Genomic DNA, 21,557 nt, shown 5'->3' with positions numbered 1-21,557 from the left:
GGGGGCGGCGTTGCCCGGCTCTCCGGAAGGAGACGTGGCGGCGGTTGGGCCCCGGGCTGCCTGGACGCTTGGTAGTCCCGCCGCCGCCTCCTCCTCCTCCCCCTCCTCTCCTCTGTGGGCCGAGGAGGTTGTGGCGGCGGCTGGAGAACTCGGCGGCGGAGGATGGAGGAAGGAGGCGGCGGCGCGCGGAGTCTGGTCCCGGGCGGGCCGGTGTTATTGGTCCTCTGCGGTCTCCTGGAGGCGTCCGGAGGCGGCCGAGCGCTACCCCAGCTCAGCGATGACATACCTTTCCGAGTCAACTGGCCCGGCACCGAGTTTTCTCTGGTCAGTGCCCTTGCGAACCTGGTAGCCATCTCTTCTTCCTGGCACTTAAGGGTTCGGCCCCTTCTCTCGGTATTCTACGCTTTTTTCCGTAGAACCTCCTCTGCAGGCGCTTGCCTCATTCCTAGTCCAAAGCTTCATTAACCCCGCGTTCGTTCATTCATACAGCAAGTGCGTATCAAACACGGTCTGTGAATGTGCCTCCATGGCGACACATTCAGTATCCAGCGGTCACCTGTTTTCCCTCTTAAAGAAATCTGTCTCTCCAGAGTTTACCAACACTCCCCCTCTGTGGAAGCAGCTTTTCTAGAACCACGTCAGGCTCATCTGTTTTCTCTGGCAAGTCACCTGCAGCTCTTCCTCCACCTTCCTTCCTTCAAGGAGTATTACACATATCCTTCCTGCACAATCAGTTGTGCTGTAGATATGAGTTCCCTCTCTCATACTCGTTTTCTCTCTCGTATATGCACAGTATACATATACCGCACAGCTCTTTTACCTTCAGAGTTGTCTCTGAGAGAGGGCTGTTTGGCCAGTGAGATGTTAACGACAGTGTGCAGAATGTCCTTTACAGTTTTGATGTATTATAACTGTTAGTTAAGACTCCAGAACATGAGATTTTATGGTCGGTTTTCCTACGTTGAAAAACGTATTTATAACCTCGAAGTAGTATTTGAAGTTCTTCCTTTGAGTAGTGGACTTACGATAAGTCTTCCTATTCATTGTCGGCTTATAAAAAATAGGCTCTTGTGATACTTACCGTATGGTAATTAATTCATTTATTTAAAATGGAAGTCAGGGAAAATGTAACAGCCCACCTGCCCCTGAATAGTTGTTTGTTTGTTTTTCATTCTTATTCCAATTATCTGCAGTCGTTCTACTTGGAAGACTATTTTAGTATATTTTTCTCTTACTATATCACTAAAACATGAATATGTGATACTATCATGTCAGCATAGAATGTCCCAGGATAAGGGATGTCATCATTTCCACAACCCAGATTTCTGTTTGCTGGTGTTAGTTTTAGGTAATAATTTCGCACCTGGTTTGTTTCTCCTTTCTGTTTTCAGTTCTTCCATTCTAATAGTTCAGTGATTATTAAATTTAAGTAGATATTTCTCTGGGAAGCCAATTTGTCTTTGCATTAATGCCAGGAGATATTTTTAATTAATTTTTATTGAAATATAATTGATTTACAATGTTGTGTTTCTGCTGTACAACAAATTGAATCGGTTACACATATACGCTATATGCATATACATATATCCACTCTTTTTTTAGATTCTGTTCCACTATAGGTCATTACAGAGCATTAAGGAGAGTTCCCAGTTCTTTACAGTAGTTTCTTATTCAGAAAATACTAATACATTAAAATATTTGTATAAAAGTTTGTTATAAGTCAGATACAACTTTGAGATGAGAATATTTTAGTCCAACCTCTGTGATTATTTCTGAAGAGCACACTAGGCACGAACTTGGCAAATGTTTCAAGAATGTGGTCATTAAAATTTTCTACTCTACATCATTGTGTGTTTTTTTAAATAATGAAAAAAGGCATGCTAATATGTGGCCCTAAAAATTTACTGACCTATATGCAGATGACTAAAACTAGCCTTTTTAGACATTATTACCAAACACTTCAGTTTTCTTTCTGGCACTGTTTGCTGGTTGCAAAAGGTTGTGGAAAAAGATCTCAATGTATGGTGGACCGACCTTTCCTATGTCTTAACAATTTTATTTTGAAATTTTGTTTTTAATTATTTTTCTTTGACAATAAAGCATAATCTAAGATGGGCTTGTTTGAAAATTTGGGAAGAATTTTTTTCCTTTTTTTTAAGTTTGAGTTATTTTAGGAAAAACCTAGAGACATTTTCCTATGCCTTAGCAAAAGGCCTGTGGCCCTCCCGCAAAAGTAAGCCTCAAGAACCATTATCATTGATCTTCTGATTTTTTAAAGTATTTTCTTAATCTCAAGGCTTCACTTCCCTCCGTTCCGTTCCGTTCCGTCGCTCAGTCGTGTCCGACTCTATGCGACCCCGTGGACTGTAGCCTACCAGGCTTCTCCGTCCATGGGATTCTCCAGGCAAGAATACTGGAGTGGGTTACCGTTTCCTTCTCCAGGGGATCTTCCCGACCCAGGGATCGAACCCGGGTCTCCCGCATTGGAGGCAGACGCTTTAACCTCTGAGCCACCAGGGAAGCCCTTACTTTGTGTAATTGAAACTACAGCCCTCCATACTTGGCACTGTCATTTTGTTTTAAAGGCCAGTTGGATGGACATTTGTGTGTAACTAAGCAGCTGTATTGGAGAAGGCAATCAATGGCAAGCCACTCCAGTACTCTTGCCTAGAAAATCCCATGGATGGAGGAGCCTGGTAGGCTGCAGTCCATGGGGTTGCTAAGGGTCGGACACGACTGAGCGACTTCACTTTCACTTTTCACTTTCATGCATTGGAGAAGGAAATGGCAACCCACTCCATTGTTCTTGCCTGGAGAATCCCAGGGACAGGGGAGCCTGGTGGGCTTCCGTCTATGGGGTCGCACAGAGTCGGACACGACTGAAGTGACTTAGCAGCAGCAGCAGAAATAGCAAGGAGAACCCAGTGTGGCTGGAGTTGGGGGGAACAACTGCCTTTGGAAGTAAATATGTTTGAAAATCCTCTGTTTAGATAATAAATTATAGTTTGGTTTAATCAGATAAAATAATGTACATTTTTTTGTTCTATTTCTAGCCTACAACTGGAGTTTTGTATAAAGAAGATAATTATGTCATCATGACAACTACACATAAAGAAAAATATAAATGCATTCTTCCTCTTGTGGCAAGTGGGGACGAGGTAAGTTTTTGTAAATACATTGATAATTCCTGTTACCAAACATTTATTTAAAACATTGCAACTGCATACTTTAAAATAAAATTGAGTGACAGGTTTCTCAGTAATGCTGTCTTACCATAAAAATAGTAATCACATTATTCCTGAATTCTTATGTATATGTGACATTTTTTATAAAGAACTACTAGTAAATGAATCTGTAGGTACCTTGTACTTTTTCATTACCTTAGCTCATGCCCGTTTCTTCCTCCTAAAATGCGCTAACTGCCTCTTATCCATCCTTTAAGGCAATGACTTCTTTCAAGATGAAACAGAGGCAGCATGGTAAAATGGAAAGGACACCAGCCTAGGAGCCAGGAGGCTGAGGTATAGGCTATAGTTAGCTGTGGAACCTTGAACAAATTTGAAACTTGATTCCTCCACTCAATAAATTTTTTGAGCTAATTACTGAATATTTTCACAATCTCTAAAATGGAAGTATTAAACTCAGTGAGTGCTTTCTTAAGAAGTTTTGTTCAGATTTAAGATCTGTGAAAGACAGCTATCTGTTTCATTTTGTTGTAAACCTTAAGACACAAATATACACATATACAATTATACACATATTTATGGCATTCAAGTCCGAAATGTAAAATTAGAAAACTGAGAAGTATCTTAAAACTTTCCAGTGTATTATGTAAGATTCAACTATTTGGAGGCTTTTATAGCTAGAAATTCTGAAGTAGGTGTATAAGAATTGTTCAGGAAACTGATACTCAGAAACCTTTTTCTAAGAGAAGGAAGAATTGAAGATTTTTCTGTGGCTCTGTATTTTATACTTCAGTTCTTTTTTTTTAAATTGGAGTATAGTTGGTTTACAGTGTTGTGTTAGTTTCAAGTATATAGCAAAGTGAATCAGTTATACATAACATATATACATTCTTTTTTAGATTCTTTTCCCATGTAGTCCATTACAGAGTATTGAGTAGAGTTCTCTGTGCTATACAGTAGGTCCTTACTATTAACAGTTATCTATTTTATATATAATAGTTTGTATATGTCAATTTTGATGCTGCAGCTTATCTCCCTCGCCCCCTCTTTCCCTCTTGTAGCCATAAGTTTGTTTTCTACATCTGTGACTCTCTTTTTGGTAAATAAGTTCATTTGTACCATTTTTTTTAGATTCCACATATAAGCAATACCATATGATAGTTATCTTTCTCCGTGTGGCTTCACTCTGCATATATTTCAATTCTTTTGAAAGAAATGGCATACCATTTCATACCATAGGATCTAATTAAATCTTTTTACTTTTTTCCCCTTTTATTTCCAAGCATTTGTGATTTGACCAATGAGTTAATAACTAAACGGCAGAGTTGAAGAAAGCTCCCAAATAATGATATTAAACTCTAATTCTTTCATAGGAAGAAGAAAAGGATTATAAAGGCCCGAATCCAAGAGAGCTGTTGGAGCCCCTATTTAAACAAAGCAGTTGCTCCTACAGAGTATGTATTTTATGTTCACTTGATAATTAGAAAATAAATTTCCAGCAGCCAATAAACCCTTGAAAATTTAAATTCCTGTGTAGTATTGTATATGCGGCAAACACCCAGTAATATCACTTATCAAATATATCACTTACCAAACTGCTTTGAATGTTTTTCAAATCAAAAGAAAGTTTCATTATATACAATTTCAATAAAAAGTGCTCACTGTTATCTTTTAGGCTGTGTGGAAAACGGTGTCTTGGCTGGGTGTTTATTACAGACCCAGGTGTAGACCTATTGGCTTCACAGAATTATTACATTTATCTAATTAGTGAAAACAATAAATAAGCTTCATAAATTTCATATTTTCTGAGGCGTAGTAATAACTTTCATTTAATGAAAGTTTATTGTAAATCTTGGGAGAAATCTACTCAGTTGCTTAAAATTTTAAAAAGTAATTCAGTTGAGTGTTGTGACTTTTGTATATTTAAATACATCCATCTCTCTTAGATTGAGTCTTATTGGACTTACGAAGTATGTCATGGAAAACACATTCGGCAGTACCATGAAGAGAAAGAAAGTGGTCAGGTATTTTTTTCTTCATACTATGAAATATGGAACATTATAAAATGAAAACTGTAATAATGAGATTTTTTTTTAATTTGTGTTCTTTAAAAATGTATTTGCAAAATACTTACTACATTATTTTTTTTTTAAATATAGAAAGTAAATATTCACGAGTACTACCTTGGAAATATGTTGGCTAAGAACCTTCTATCCGAAAAAGGTTTGTTTCTACAGAGTGATTTAGTAATAATGTTAGTATTTGGTTTAAAGTATATATTCAAATTGGAATTTAAAAGATCTTGTGGGAAGGACTTCTCTGATGGTCTAGTGGTTACAGACTCCATGCTTCCAGTGCAGGGGGCACAGGTTCAATCCCTGGTCAGGAAGCTTGAGATCCCACATGCCACATGATGCAGCTAATCAATTTAAAAAAAAAGAAAGATCTTGTTGGAACTTTTATGAATTGTAAAACACTTAAATAAATTTCTAAACAATGCCTTAGAAAACTTTTTCAAAGAGATCTTTTCATTATTTTTGCTTTAACAAACATCGTTTGCTTTTGTTCTACCTATTAATAAATTTTTAAATCTGGTGAGATATACATGTCAGTATTATATAGTGTTAGCTTTTGCTTGGTTTAAGCAAAGTCTTTATATATGGAAATAGATATGTAGATGTAATCCCTCAAATTATGAAATGTTTTTATTAATCTCTATTATTCAAATTGGCCAACTCATTTAAGAATAAGCCTTTCACTGAGATAAAAACATTTTAGAAGAAAACTTGTGACCAGTTTTTATGCCTCAAATAGAGTATTTCCTGCTGCTGCTAAGTTGCTTCAGTCGTGTCCGACTCTGTGCGACCCCATAGATGGCAGCCCACCAGGCTCCCCGTCCCTGGGATTCTCCAGGCAAGAACACTGGAGTGGGTTGCCATTTCCCTCTCCAGTGCATGAAAGTGAAAAGTGAAAGTGAAGTCGCTCAGTCGTATCCGACTGTTAGCGACCCCATGGACTGCAGCCTACCAGGCTCCTCTGTCCATGGGATTTTCCAGCCAAGAGTACTGGAGTTGGGTGCCATTGCCTTCTCCAGAGTATTTCCTAGATAAAGATAAAATGATTAAATGACTATTCTTTCAAAAGAAACCATTTCAAGAAAATTAGCTTAAAGTAGTAAGATAAAAATTATGTGTATGCTTTGAGTCTTCTTTAGAAATAAGTTTAAGGTTACAAATTGAAAACTTAGTCATTTTATGTCTTATATATAAGTCACCACTCATTATTTACACTTACTTTTGTATTAATCCACAGAACAAGAAGCAGAAGAAGAGGAAAAATCGAAAGAGGCAAGTGATAATGGGTGATTTTTTACTCTGAACAGTTATTGTTAAACACAAATTTATATAACTTAATTGACAGAATATAGCCAGGTATTCTTTAACTGTATATCAAATACCTCAAAGGATTTGGTCAAAGAAAATTTGCAATCTGTTCGGTTTTTCTGAAAAGTTATCCTCTATTATTTACTTTTAAGATGGTACAGAAATAAATGAATTTATCAAAGATGTGTCTGAGAAAGTTTCTATAATAGCATTATATTACTTCTGTGCTAGGGGTGGTTCTTCCCCTCTATTTAACATTGCAAACAATTATAATAGGAGCTTTTACGTTTTTTTTCTGTTGTTTGAACCCTATCTCTTGTGGGTAAAACAGATAAACTGTATGTGTAAATAACAAGCTACCAGACTGCAAGCTTCTTAAAAGCAGGGACTGTCTTTTATCTCTTTACTCCGCAGTGCAAAGTAGAATGCCAGATGTAATATAGGCCTTTCATGAATGTTTATTGAATCTGAATGCATAATTGATGACTGAAAAGTAGGATTGTTTAAAAAAGAACAATTCCTTAGGGTGACTAATTACAATTTTAAGTGCCCCTGTGGTTTAAGGAATGATTTCTGAATCTTTAAAATTTCCATAAAGTTAAATAATTTAACTGTTGGAGAATATTCCTACAAATGACTTCATACCATAATGATACTTTTATTAGAAATAAAGTAAAATGGCAAGAAGTCTTACAAATTACTTCAAAGGGTGCCTGTAATTTAAAAAGGTGGCTTTGGGGGGATTGATTAGCTATGCATACACACACATAGCATTGCTATTTTAAAAGGTTTTAATTTTCTAGACTACCTTTGAGATAAAATATTTATCTCAAAATATTTTTGGCTCTGGAGGATAGCAAGATGGAATTCAAAGTATGAAATGATAAAGGAAGAGGAAGAAAAGGGTAAAGGAAGAAAACTCACATTTTTGAGCCCCAGTTTATAAGCCAGATGCTGTGCAAGACATAATGAAGAGTAATGCTCAATTCTCCCTATAGCCCTTGAGTATGTATTATTATTCTAGTTTTACAAATGACAAGGACTGAAATTGGGTCCAAGTCATAAGACTGGTTAATTCAGAGCTGGGATTTGAACCCAAGATTTCTAATTCCAGACATTAGCATGAAAACAGCATACAGGAAACCTCAAAATATTTTTCTCTAGAATCTTTTATTTATTGCCTGTTTTGGATATAGCACTGACAGGGTACCAAAGTGATACAAGATAAGCTCCCTGCCTCCAGAGAGCTTGCTTGGAGATACTATTAGCAACATCTTTTTAAAGCCCATCCATGTAATTTTTCTTGTGTTTGTTGATAAAAGTGTGGGAGCTAACTCCTTAATAATCCTTGTCTTCTGAGATGATCTCCTTTATTCCCCCATTCCGTAAAAATGTCATTTGTCTTTTGTTGGCCTTGAATAGATTTACTTAAGAGTTTATTTGCTGAGAAATGTGTCTGTTAATAACAGGAAAGAAGAGTAACCAAACTGATGAATCAGTGTAATACTTAGATTTCTGTTTTAGAAGGTACTATTAACTGTGTAGCCCCATTTTTTGACAAATCAAACTTCAGACTGCTAGAATCTAAATTCTAACACAGGCATCCACTGAGGGTTTAGTGAAGAAAGCTTTGACCAGCCCAGTATAGGAAGTTTCTCTATTTTATCCTGGTCTCTATTTTTTGTAACTATTGAAGAGAATTCATAATTATGTCTTTGTAATCCTTTATATAAATATACGTCTTAATTTTAGCACCAAGTACAAATTTCCTTTTATGCTGTATTAGCTCTGAAAATATGTATATATTCAAGTAAGAATATGAACCAAAAGAACATTAGGATAGCTTTTAGAAAATACAGATGTGATACCATTATATTAAATAAATGTTAGTTTATAAATAAAATGTAGTTTTCTTCCTTTCAGAATAAGTGCTTCTCCCATCCTCACCCCACCTCTATTTCTAATGAAAAGTCTGTCTTATACTCTTTTTTTAAGATTCCCACTAAAAATATCGAAGGTCAGATGACACCCTACTATCCAGTGGGAATGGGAAATGGTACACCTTGTAGTTTGAAACAGAACCGGCCCAGATCAAGTACTGTGATGTACATATGTCATCCTGAATCTAAGCATGAAATTCTTTCAGTAGCTGAAGTTACAACTTGTGAATATGAAGTTGTCATTTTGACACCACTCTTGTGCAATCATCCTAAATATAGGTAGGATGTGGATTTAATATTTTAAACATGAAATGCACACATGATTTAAAATGTATGCTTAGCTTTAACACTTTGTTCTCACTGAACAGATTCAGAGCATCTCCTGTGAATGACATATTTTGCCAGTCACTACCAGGATCGCCATTTAAACCCCTCACCCTGAGACAGTTGGAACAACAGGAAGAAATACTAAGGGTGCCTTTTAGGAGAAACAAAGAGGTATAAGAATTTTCTAACAGTATTTTCTCAGTGCTTCCTTTCACAAAAATCATAGCATATATCAGTATTTTAATGATTTCTGTAGTATGGTAATAATAATTTATTTTCCTGACTCAAAATTGTCAATTCCAATTCTTTTGATTTTTATTTTCCTTATTCTAGTACTTCTCAGAAACTATTTTAGCATTTTCTTACACTCATGATTCCATAATATTTTAAAATTTGCCATCCTGTTCATTTCAGTTAAATTTTTCAGCTAGCTAACCGAAGTTCCCAGCTAAGCCTCTTGAAAAAATAGACTGCAACCCATCTCCTAATACTTTATTTATTCTTCAATTCATTGCTATTTATTATCAAACCATCATTCTATCATTCTCCTTAAATGGTTCTTACTAAGATCAACAGCTGTCTTTGGTTCTAAATTTGCTGGATATGTGCATAACTTGATCTTAGCTGAACATTTGAAGCTTGAACTTTCTCTCCTTTCTTTGCTTCAATTCATTATCTCACTGGTTCTCTTCTCCACTGTACTAGCTCTTTCTCTAATTCCTGCTTCTTAAAATGTTACAGTTCCCTTGGTCCCGTTTATAGTTCCTATCTCTCCTTTTTGTACGTTGTCTCCTTAAGTAAGCTCATCCACAACCATTCTTTCAACTTCCATTTCCATGCCTGTGTATTATAAATATACATCTACAACCCTGACCTTTCTCCTGAACTCAAATCACAATCACAATTACTAACACGTATTGAATCTTTCTGAAGAAGGGAGTGGCTACCCACTCCAACATTCTTGCCTGGGAGATCTCATGGACAGACAAACCTGGCGGGCTACAGTACATGGGGTCGCAAAAGAGTCAGACTTACTGACTAAACAACAATTGAGTCCTTACAGCTATTATCTGATCCTTACAACAGCATATAAGATATATTATTACCCACCTTAACAGGTTAGGGAACTGAGGTTCAGACAGGAAGTGATAAATGATGGGTTAGAGATTACAATCAAAGTAGTCTGATGCTAGAGTCTGTCCCTCTTAACCACTTGTCTCTACCGCTTCTACCTTTTGATATGCCATCTTCCCTTTTCATCTGCCTATTGGACATATATACATTTTCAGTTATCTCAGACTTATCTTTTTTTTTCCTCTCACAGTGACACTTTTCTTGTCTTCCCCATTCCTTTTAAAGCCATGTTCTCTACCCAGTTGTCCAAGTCAGAAACCTGAGTCATTCTGCTTATCTCTCAGTGCTATCAGTATTATCCTCTGACTACTTTTCAAACCTGTCTTTAGTTCAGAACCTCGTCATTTCTTAAGACCTAAAGCTAATCTCCTCACACATCTTCCTTCTAATCTTTCCCACACAGCTGATAAAATGTTCTGTCTGAAATGAACATTTGATAATTTATTTAACCATTTGATACTTAACATGATCTATAACTCCATCCTAAAGGAGATCAGTCCTGGGTGTTCATTGGAAAGACTGATGTTGAAGCTGAAATTCCAATACTTTGGCCAGCTAATGTTAAGAGGTGACTCATTTGAGAAGACCCTGATTCTGGGAAAGATTGAGGGCAGGTGGAGAAGGGGATGACAGAGGATGAGATGGTTGGATGGCATCACCGACTCAATGGACATGGGTTTGGGTGGACTCCGGCAGTTGGTGATGGATAGGGAGACCTGGCATGCTGTGGTTCATGGGATCGCAAAGAGTCGGACACGACCGAGCGACTGAACTGGTACCTCAAGATGAAATTGTTGTTCATACAATCATTTTATCAAAGAAGAATAGAAGACCATTCATGATCTGGCTTCAGCCTCATCTCACATTTCCATTCCTTTGATGCCAGCTATTTTGAACAACTTAAGCATTTCCTAAAAGTACCACATTCTTTCCAACCTCCTTGCCTGTGGATATACTGTTTTCCCTCTTCTTCTGTTGTCTTCTCCCCTCCCTCCCTACACGTGATGAACTAATAGAAATTTCTCAGGGGTATGCTTGAAGATCTGCTTTCAGTGTCACTTTGTTTGCAAATGAACCAGGATTTCTAATGGATTACCTGCATATGAGATCAATGTTTCCTCTTCTGTGAGCTTGTATATTATTCAGCCCTATTATAGCACTTACATGGCTAAAATAGGTTGTTTTTCCTATGGTTCTCCATTAAAAGGGAGGGAAGATTTTTAAGATGTTCATTACATGGAGTTTCCAGCTTCTTGTATGATACCTAGTATGCTGTTAATATTTAACAGTGGGTTAATTAACATTTAACCACAAGGCCTTTATCGCCCCTTCCTCTTGAATACTTATTGTGAAAATATTGCCAGACTCATTGTGGATGTTGTGAACCCTGCCATTGTGATAAGGAGGAAACGTTATCTTAACTGTAATCTACATTTGATTTGAAGTGCTGTATTGAAAGATTGGAAATGGAATTATATTCTCATCTTCTTCTTGATAATGATTTCAGTACTAACAAGTACTTAAAAGTCAGCCCCATCAAAATTCTTCACAAACCCAACTTTAATTATTCATCAAGGAAGAAGTGCCAGTTTTTCTTTTATGTGTTAAATCCGCAGGTTGAGAAAAAAATTTTTAAAGCTATAGATGATAGCTATAATGCTTTCAAAATACCTAGCATCTTGATAGTACATGTTGTATATGAAATCTTAGGTAATACTGTGAGTAATTATGTATAACTGGTCATCTTTATTTTTTTTAGAAATTAAATTTATTACACATAATTTTTTTTTAATATTTGGCATATGGTTTGCCTTTCAAGTATGAACTAAGCATTACCATAAAGAATTTTTTTAAACAATATCTATATTTGACTCTCCGATTGTTGTATCCGATTCTTTGCAACCCCTTGGGCTATAGCCTGCTAGGCTCCTCTGTCCATGTGATTTCCCAGGCAGGAATACTGAACTGGGATGCCATTTCCTTCTCTGGGGGATCTTCCCAATCCAGGGATCGAACCCACCTCTCCTGCATTGGCAAGCAGATTCATTACCACTGAACCACAGGGGAAGCCCTCTGTGATTATACCACATTAATTTGGAAATTACTGGATTTATTAAGAATCTGTTTTCTGAATTTCCAAACCCTGATTCAGAAACTACTATCATCTTGCTTTTATTGGGGTGATTTTCCTTAAAATGAAAGTAGATGTTCTATCCAAAAGAGACAATAATAAATGATCATGTTTCTTCTTACCTCTTCCCCTTTTCTCAGCTATAGGTTTCACTGCAGTATTCTTTTCTTCACTGATCTTACTATAGGTCTCATGTATTCTAAGGAATTGCTTTACTCTTTTAGACCTTATCTTCTTGTGAGTAGTAACTATGTCTCCTTCATTTTTAATACTCAGGATTTAAAATAGTGCCAGGAGCATAGTATAGGCACTGAATGTAGAAAGAGCCTACATTCTATAAATGTAGAAAGAGCCATGTAAAATTCAAGGTTTTTTTTAAAAAAATGAGAAGGCATCTTGGCAGTCTTTGTTCTTAACATTGAAGAAGAGAGAGGATAAGCTCATTGGTTTCCAACATAACCATCCAGTGACTCCTGTTATACAAGATGAAAACAAGAAAAGAAACACAACTGGTAAATGGCAACTACAGTAACTACATACATTTTACTGTTTAATTTCTTTATTGTTATGGTTCATTGGTACACTCATCCCTTCAGTTGTGGTCTAGATTCATTTCCTCTTTGCTCACTGTTAGTACCCAGATAACATCCAGATTCTAAATCACTGACTTCTTTCATAACTGTCCTCTTCTCTCCAACCCACTTGTTACTCCCTTTTGTTCGAGTCTCTTCATCTCTGGCCTGGGTTACTGAGCTCCTAACTTGACTCTCCACATCCAGGTTTGTTACTATCCCTTCTTCCCTGTGACTGCCAAAGTAATTACTTAAAAATCTGATCATACCATTCCGTTCCGTCGCTCAGTCGTGTCCGACTCTTTGCGACCCCGTGGACTGTAGCCTACCAGGCTTCTCTGTCCATGGGATTCTCCAGGCAAGCATACTGGAGTGGGTTACCGTTTCCTTCTCCAGGGGATCTTCCCAACCCAGGGATCGAACCCGGGTCTCCCGCATTGGAGGCAGATGCTTTAACCTCTGAGCCACCAGGGAAGCCCATATCTTTGCCTAAAACCTAAAAATTAATGTTCAGACTTAGCGTTATATAGTTTTCCCCCGTGTAGTGCCTGCTCTCTCTTTGGTTTTAGCTGTCACACGCCACATACCACACCACACATCTTTGCTCCTACCTCTTTCCCAGGCTCCTGTGCACATACACTCAGCACAAACAGACCTTCACATAGGTCACAAATTATTAATGTTTCATGAATTAAGCAAGGGTTTTCTCTTTGTGAAGTCTTTATGTTTCAGTTCTTCATCATTTATTTGAATCACCCATACCTCTGTGAATCTGCTATTCCCTGTACCCTTCCTTTATTACACCGCGGTTTGCTCCAGGACAGCAACCAGGTCCTGCTACATTTCAATAATTACAACTAACATTCATGTTCGTTCCCACATAGCCCTTTATTAACCTACTTATTATCCTTTCTTTATAGATAGTAACCACATTTTTTTAAACTAAATATAAAATCTAACAGATAGTGAAGTACTTAATAAGAATAATGAGACAAAACATAAGAAGTAGAAATTATCCCTGTATTGTTAAGAATGGTCACCGTACCCCTAACTAGTAGATGGAACTAACACTTGACTAGAGCTTTCTCTATGCTATTAAGTGTTGCAAAATTAATTTTCTTAAAGCACATTAAAAATGAGTGGACAACTTTTATTTCCAAATTTTCTAAAGTTAAAAAATAAGTCATACTGAAACCTATAAATATGTGTTTGTTTAATTTTAGGAAGATTTACAGTCAACTAAGGAAGAGAGATTTCCAGCAATCCACAAACCCATTGCTGTTGGTTCTCAGCCAGTGCTCACTGTTGGAACAACCCACATATCCAAATTGACAGATGACCAACTCATAAAAGAGTTCCTTAGTGGTTCCTATTGCTTTCATGGGGTGAGAAACAAATCTTTAGTTTAAGTATTTATCTTACAGCTTTCACTTTGAATGTTATTTATCAGGAGACATTGCTGCTGCTGCTAAGTCGCTTCGGTTGTGTCCCACTCTGTGCGACCCCATAGATGGAAGCCCATGAGGCTCCCCCATCCCTGGGATTCTCCAGGCAAGAACACTGGAGTGGGTTGCCATTTCCATCAAGAGACATTCAGTTCAGTTCAGTCGCTCAGTGGTGTCCGACTCTTTGCGACCCCATGAATCACAGCACGCCAGGCCTCCCTGTCCATCACCAACTCCCAGAGACATTAGCAGCACTGAAAAAGACTTTTTTGTCTATAGCGAAATGGCAGGATTCTGGAAGCTTTCCAACAGACATTTCTCTACATCTCACTATAAGGCATAGTCATTATAATTCCTCTTTACTCACAGGCTAAAACTTGACCTTTACTTGATAATATATATATATATGTGTGTAAATGTATGTATATATATATTTAAATAAGTAATTCATGTTTGATTCTGGCTAATTGCTAGAATGGGCACCAATGATTTATAGCCTGTATTTTGGTTATGAGCCAACATTAGCTCATTTAAAACTTGAACTAATATCTGCAAAGGTGGAATTTTGCTTCAGTGGAAAATATGCTTATAAGTAGAATTCTCATTTTATTTTACCAAGAAAGTTACTCTCTGTATGTCCATTTTTTAAGTTTATTAGTAATTTTTAATTGTGATTTTCAACCATATTTTTGCTGGTACAATTTTTTTAATTACATATATGTCCATTACTATCATGTGGCAATACTGAGACAAACCCCGGTACCCCTTTCTCTGTACTGAAACTTGATCTGTTTCCTTTCCTGTAGGGTGTTGGTTGGTGGAAATATGAATTCTGCTATGGCAAACACGTACATCAATACCATGAGGTATGGCACAGCATTCATATCATTCTATCACTAAATGGTTTAAAGTTTCAAAAATCTTTTGTGGAAAAATAGAGGAGTGGGATTGGTGTTACTTTTAAATATGAGATGATTTTAATATGGAAATATTCAACAAAACATCTCTAAATTCTGGGAAATGGAAAGCTTGTTGTTAGTTAAGACTATATCAGTCATCTTAAAGTAACTTTGTTTATTAACTACTCAGATTCTTGCATTACTGTCAGTCTGGAAGAATAATACAGTACTGTGACTAACCTCTTCAGCTTTGGCTAAGAAATTAGTCATTTTATAACTCATATTTAAGAAAGTGAATGGTAAGATAGAATGTTGTCACTAGTGTCAGTAAAATAGGATAAATATAGCAAGTTTCTCAGCTAAAAGAAGGTACCATGTGATCCAAGTTTAAGTTTTAAGATTAAATGCTCTTTATTCTCTTACTTATAGTGTCATCAATCAGCATTCTCTCACACTTGAATCAAAGCTGCTTAAAATCTTTAGTTCAAGCCCAGATAGTTTTATTTGTACTTTGTTTAGTAAACTACTAGACCCTGAAGACAAACATTAATATTAATAAATATTGATTTGGTTGTTTTAAAAGGCTCTTTATTCCCCAAAATAAATAACTGGTAATTAGAAAATACCGTATTTGCCCTCCTGAGATGTTTTGAGCTGATCTTAAATTCCATGATGGATCATATCAGGAAAGATCAACTCACTTTCCACATTTACATCATTCTAAAAAATGTATGTGGCATCTGTAAACTAGGACTTTTTTTTCTTCCATTAAACCTGAGGTGTCCCATTTCATCATGCTTTCCTCTTATTCTTGCTGTTTTGCAGGTGTTTTACTTATTTTTTAATAACATTTATTAATACAAAAAAGATAAAGTACCATCTAAGTACAATACAGATTATACCCACTGGTTGTGTTTTTTTTTAATTGAAGGAATATATGCCAGAAATGTAGAATAGAATGAAAAGTAAAATTCTCCTCCACTGTTGTCCTATTTTTCAAAAGTAACAGCTGTTAACATTTTCTTAGTTAACAACCAAAAGGGAAAAAAATAATGTATATACATAAATGTTGATATAACCTTTTTATTTATACAGACGGGATATACTGAATGCACTTGTTCTTTTCACCTAGTATCTTGGAGATCTTTCCCTGTCAGCAACAACTGATTTCATTTTTTTCTGCTGTGATAGCATCTTAGTGAACATTTCTAAATAGTTGCGTTTGTAAACTTTTGCAAGTACGTTCATAGTACACACATCTAGAAATATACTTGGTGGGTCAAAATACATGCATACTGAACAGTTGCCTCCAAAGGTTGGATCATTTACATTTCCATTAATAATGACTGTTTTCCTATACACTTGCCAACACTAGGTTTTAATCAAACTTACTTTAGCTAAGGTAGTATAACCTAGAAGTTTTCCAGGAACTCTGGTAGGAACTTTGGGGTATAGAAAAATAATAGTAGCTAACAGACATAGGACTTACTGTATACCAGGGACTATTCTAAGTACTTTACACATAGTAACTCATGTAATGCTCATAAGAGATGAGTATTGTTATTTTAAGATAAGGAAACTGAAGCAAAGATTTAGTAACTTACCGAAAATCACATAGGTAGTAAATGGTAAAACCAGAATTCAAACCCAGACAATCTCTATATCCAACCTCTTATTAAACAGTTTACTATGCCAGTCTAATACCTGTCTGTCTAGGAATTTACGGTGTGGTTGCTACAAGAATGTTTAATGGCTCTGTTTCTTCCACTAGGCAATAAGCTCCACTATACAGTGGCTATGCCTTTTTGCCTCTGTAAGGGTTTTTAATTCTACTCATCAGATGTATATTAGTACCCAACATGGTCCTTGGCATAAAATAAAAAGAAAAAAAACGAAGACGGGAAGGAAAGAAAAATGAGAGAGAAGGAAGAAGTCCACATAAAGGGCAGTATAGGGTGCATCATGTCAAATGAATAATATGGAAACTTACATAATGAGTATGAGATAGAGGCCAGAGATTTAAGTAGGAATCACAGTAGTATTTAGTTATAGTATCTAGGTATGAGAGAGTAAACTTAGTTGAGAGGTGAGATCCTGGCAATAGACCAATAGAAGAATGAAGCCAAGAACATCTCCAGGAAAGTGACAGGACTGATAAATGTAGAGTAAAAGGCAACAGAGTCAAAAATAACTACATCTGGACCTAACCTGACTAGAAAATGCCAGTTTCATAATTCAGAGAAGAAAGAAATAAACAATAATGAGCTCAAATTTCTCATCAAGTTTGATTATTACGTCTAAGCATAGATATCCAGTGTGCAGTTGAAGATAAGTTCTGTAGCTTATAGCCCATCAGCATAAATGTCACCTTGATGTCAAACATTCATTGTCACAAATATTTTTTCATATATTAGGACAAGTATAGTGGGAAAACCTCTGTGGTTGTAGGGACATGGAACCAAGAAGAACATATTGAATGGGCTAAGAAGAATACCGCTAGAGCCTATCACCTTCAAGATGATGGTACCCAGACAGTCAGGTAAATACTAACTTTATTTGTCTCTGGATCTTAGAATATTTAAAACTCAGAATACTAGAAAACATTAATTTAAAATAAAATCTTTTTGTTATTTTTTTTCTGAGACATTTTTTAGGTGAGTTTTTTTTTAAGAGGAAACAACACAGTGTAATAGTTAAGAGGAGTTTCTGAGGTCAGATACCTTGGATTCAAGCACTGGCAATTCACCTACTACCCTGGGCAAATTACATAGTCTTTGCAAGCCTCACTTTTCATGTCTAGTAGTATTTGCTTCAGAGAATTGTTACGACATTTAAATGAGGTAATTGGTGTAAAGTGTAGTGCCTGGCAATTGCATGCAATGAACTTTGACTACTTCCTTTGACAATGTTGGTGTTAGTAACACTGCTGCGATTCCAGGTATTAGGTCTAACCCTGTTATAAAGCATTTTACCCCTTCATGTATAATCTTTACCTCTTTAAGTTACTTAATTCTCTTTAAATATACTCCAGCATTCTCCTTTGTTATTTAACCGTTGTGTAGTAATGGTTGAAAATAGTTAAACAATGTTTTTTTGAAAAACTACCTCAACATTTCTTTGGGCTATTATGTATACCTTGTATAGCAGAAGGAAATTAGTCTCTTCATGCCCAAGAATAACTAAACTTTAGTTTTTCTTATAGTCCATTACCTTGTGAATTTTAAATCATTCATTCTTTTTCCTTCTCAGATGTTAACTTTGTCCTTCCTAGCACAGATGGTATTGAGAGACTGTTTTCAGAACGTACTGACTTCTTGGACTGACCAAAATCAAAGTTAGCAAAGTTAAGAGATAGGCATTTAAGTATTAATATACTAAACAGATCAATTTTTTAAATGTTTATATTTTTCAAGTGAAAGTAGCTCATGGTATCATGTGCAACAAGTATTGAAGCACAGAAGTATAAGGCTAACAAAATTAAAGCTTTTGTTTGGTTCCTGCTCTTTGGAATTTATAGCTTAGCATAAGCTTTACCTTTATACTCCCACATTACAGTTTATTAAGGAGTGCAGCTGAATGGAGGATAGGAAGAAGGGAAAACTGACAAAGCAAACAATATTCAGGGCAGGGGAAAAGAAGAGCTGGGGAAGTGCTTAACTTTAAAAGAAAACTTTTTTAAAAAGCAATTTAACCTTAACTATTTGTATACAAGTAAATAATATGCAAGTTATTAATAAGATCATTCTTATTAATTAAACCAGTGAGAAGTATCTCAATTTGATATTCTATAGAAACTGAAAGACTTTCTCTGTGACATAACCTTAAAATATGTATTTTTAAGGAATATAGTTGGATATTTTACTTAATGCAAAATTGAGCCCTCTAACCATCTTCTCACCCTACCCATTAAAGTTACTCTGAATGAGTGAAGTTCTAGTTTAATAAAACTTGTTTGTTTTTCTGACTTAGGATGGTGTCACATTTTTATGGAAATGGAGATATTTGTGATATTACTGACAAACCAAGACAGGTGACTGTAAAACTAAAGTAAGTTAGACCATCAAATCATGCTTTATGCCTTTCTCTTTAATTTGCTTCCTATGGGCAAAAGTTTATATAAGATATAATTATGGATAATTATATTAATAATATGAATTTTTCACAAAATAGTTTTATTATAAGATAGTAAAATCATAATTGTAATTGTTATTATTTTAATAGTTATTGTCGAATTAGAATATTTCCATTATTAATTGTACCAAACCACTTACAAGATATTTTTATCCTTGAAAAGAAAAAAATAATAATTTTGTGTGGTTTGGCCAATACCTTAAAGTACTCTCTGTTTTAGGTGTAAAGAATCAGATTCTCCTCATGCTGTCACTGTATATATGCTAGAGCCTCACTCTTGTCAGTATATCCTTGGGGTAAGTAGAAAACTAATACTCAAGAATTCAGTTTGGGGCCACATTTTAATGTTTAGCATTAAGTCTAGAAAGGACGTTCAGTAGTCTCCAGAATTTAATATAGCCCTCAGACCACCTCTGTAAAAATTGACATCTTTTTTATTGAGGTATAATCTATAAAATTTTTTAAAATGCCGAGTTCCTAAGTGTTGAGTCTGAGTTTTGGAAAAATTTTGCCCATCGTATATTTCTGGGACTTTAATTAAAACATGCTAATTTCAAGTTGTCCCCAAATCTTCTTTTATCTTATTCTTATCTTTTTCTTGTGTCAATTTGGGTCACATCATTTCTATTGAATATCTTCAAGTTCATTGATTTCTTTCCTCTGCTGTGTCCTGTCCACCTCTGAATGAATTTATCTCTGCTATATTTTTCATTTCTAACTTTCTCTTCGGGTTTTTTTTATGGTTTTATTTTCTCTGTTAAAATCCCCCATCTATTCACACATGTTGTCTATATTTTCCACTTATTTCCTCTAATTTCCTCCATTATATTTATTATAATTATCTTAAATCTGATAATTTTAACACCTGGCCCATCTTTGGCCATTTTTCTTTACCCTTTTCTTAAATGGTGCAACTGATTATTTTGCCATATTCTTCTACATTTTGTTATGCAAGACCTAGCTATGTATTTCTCTCTTATTCTTGCCCTTTACTCCTTTTCTTTCTTATATCTTTTACTTAAAGATAAAAATAACTACTTGCTTATCTAGCATTTTATATGGATGACTAAAAGTTGTTTACTAAAAAATTCACTTTTGTAGAAATAATATTGGATGACTTATCCAAAAGAAGGACTCATATACATTTACCAAATTTATATGTTTTCATTCAGCAGAATACTGAATAAAGTATTCAGCTTAGCAACTTTAAAATGGTTTTATTATTGTTGTTCTTTAGGTTGAATCTCCAGTGATCTGTAAAATCTTAGATACAGCAGATGAAAATGGACTTCTTTCTCTCCCCAACTAAAGGATAACAAAGTTCAGGGGGAAAAAACCATTGGAAGTCACGATGATTGTCTGACCATTGTCCTGTTACAGAGCTCTCAGTCATTGGACTTCATATAAAGGATTGTATAAAAGGACTCTCAACCACTTTGTGAATATATATGTGTATATAAGAGGTTATTGATAAACTTCTAAGGCAGACATTTGTCTCAGCTTTTTCATTTTTGTTGTGTGTTAGGAACTGATTGTGTGTTTTTCTTTGCTTGGATAATGTGATTCCAAAATAAATCTTGTCCAAGCAATTTAGAGTTCATCCTAATGAAATGGCATATAATTGTTGTACCTATTGAAAGTTTTAAAATAATAGATTTATTATGTAAATTATATATAGCTAGTAGATAATGAAGAAAGAAATTGATAGGTTGTTTAAATGAAAGACTGTTAAATATGTAAATTCTAGTGCCTAAAATCCTTTCAGCAAATTTTTATTTAGCAACTGCTCTCTACCAGGTATTAAACTAGAAACTGGGCACACGGTGAAGCCTCATGTGTAAATTTTCTTTTCCTCCATTAACTTCAAGAGACTCTTATTGCAATAGGTTGCTTCTCTTTCAGAACTTTTATCTGTTTCTATCTATATCATATCTCCTTGACATGAGTGTGTTTTCCCCCAAAATATGTACCTGGTATAGACAGTAAATAATTCTTACCTTTTGACTTAGAATGATTTGTCTTAACAAAGCACACTGTGCTGGCTGTCCTTTGTACTTTCCTACTATATACTACAGATTTTAGCTCTGGACAACTTTATGGCACAGTATCTATTTTAAAGTGAATAAACTGTCCACAAGCAGTGTTGTCATGTAGTCAATGGCAGGTTATTCAGTTTCTTTATTTTCTCCATTACTCTGTTTCACATCCTGTTGTATTTACATGTCTAAATGAGGATAGAAAAGCAGCCATAAAATTTTTTACTTTTCTTCCTTTTCAGCAGTCTGGTCAAAGATCTTTTAGTTTGAGAAAAGGTGAATACAGTTGTCTATTGGAAGGCTTTCTGTGCATTTTAGTAGTAGGAAGCAGCACACACAGTAACAGCATGTAGTTTGAATCCACACTTAGGTCC

The 21,557-nt window shown here is 35.5% G+C and overlaps 1 protein-coding gene across 1 annotated transcript; it reads left to right on the top strand.

The window, feature by feature from the left end:
• Window positions 1-9: 9 nt before the first annotated feature.
• ERLEC1 (endoplasmic reticulum lectin 1) lies at window positions 10-21,292 on the top strand. The gene is made up of 14 exons (XM_088841483.1): window positions 10-324; window positions 3,054-3,158; window positions 4,559-4,639; window positions 5,132-5,209; window positions 5,345-5,408; window positions 6,498-6,532; window positions 8,564-8,787; window positions 8,877-9,006; window positions 13,896-14,057; window positions 14,924-14,983; window positions 17,431-17,555; window positions 18,986-19,063; window positions 19,368-19,443; window positions 20,385-21,292. Exons 1-14 carry the CDS (start codon window positions 163-165, stop codon window positions 20,454-20,456), a joined length of 1,452 nt encoding a protein of 483 aa, XP_088697609.1. The 5' UTR covers window positions 10-162; the 3' UTR covers window positions 20,457-21,292.
• The last annotated feature ends 265 nt before the right edge of the window (window positions 21,293-21,557 follow it).

The sequence above is a fragment of the Moschus berezovskii genome, chromosome 11 (genome assembly GCF_049115385.1).
Source record: "Moschus berezovskii isolate FMDL1 chromosome 11, NW_MosBer_1.0, whole genome shotgun sequence".
Classification (NCBI taxonomy): Eukaryota; Metazoa; Chordata; class Mammalia; order Artiodactyla; family Moschidae; genus Moschus; species Moschus berezovskii.
Note: the sequence above shows the minus strand (reverse complement) of the source record. Positions and strands in the feature narration are given on the sequence as shown.

What these genes read in the sequence shown, in the direction of transcription:
- ERLEC1 (XM_088841483.1), top strand. Translation starts at nt 163, where the DNA reads ATGGAGGAAGGAGGCGGCGGCGCGCGGAGTCTGGTCCCGGGCGGGCCG. An exon ending in AAAGCAGTTGCTCCTACAGA is followed by an intron (nt 4,640 to 5,131) that starts GTATGTATTTTA and finishes CATCTCTCTTAG; the next exon opens with ATTGAGTCTTATTGGACTTA. An exon ending in GTTCCTATTGCTTTCATGGG is followed by an intron (nt 14,058 to 14,923) that starts GTGAGAAACAAA and finishes CCTTTCCTGTAG; the next exon opens with GGTGTTGGTTGGTGGAAATA.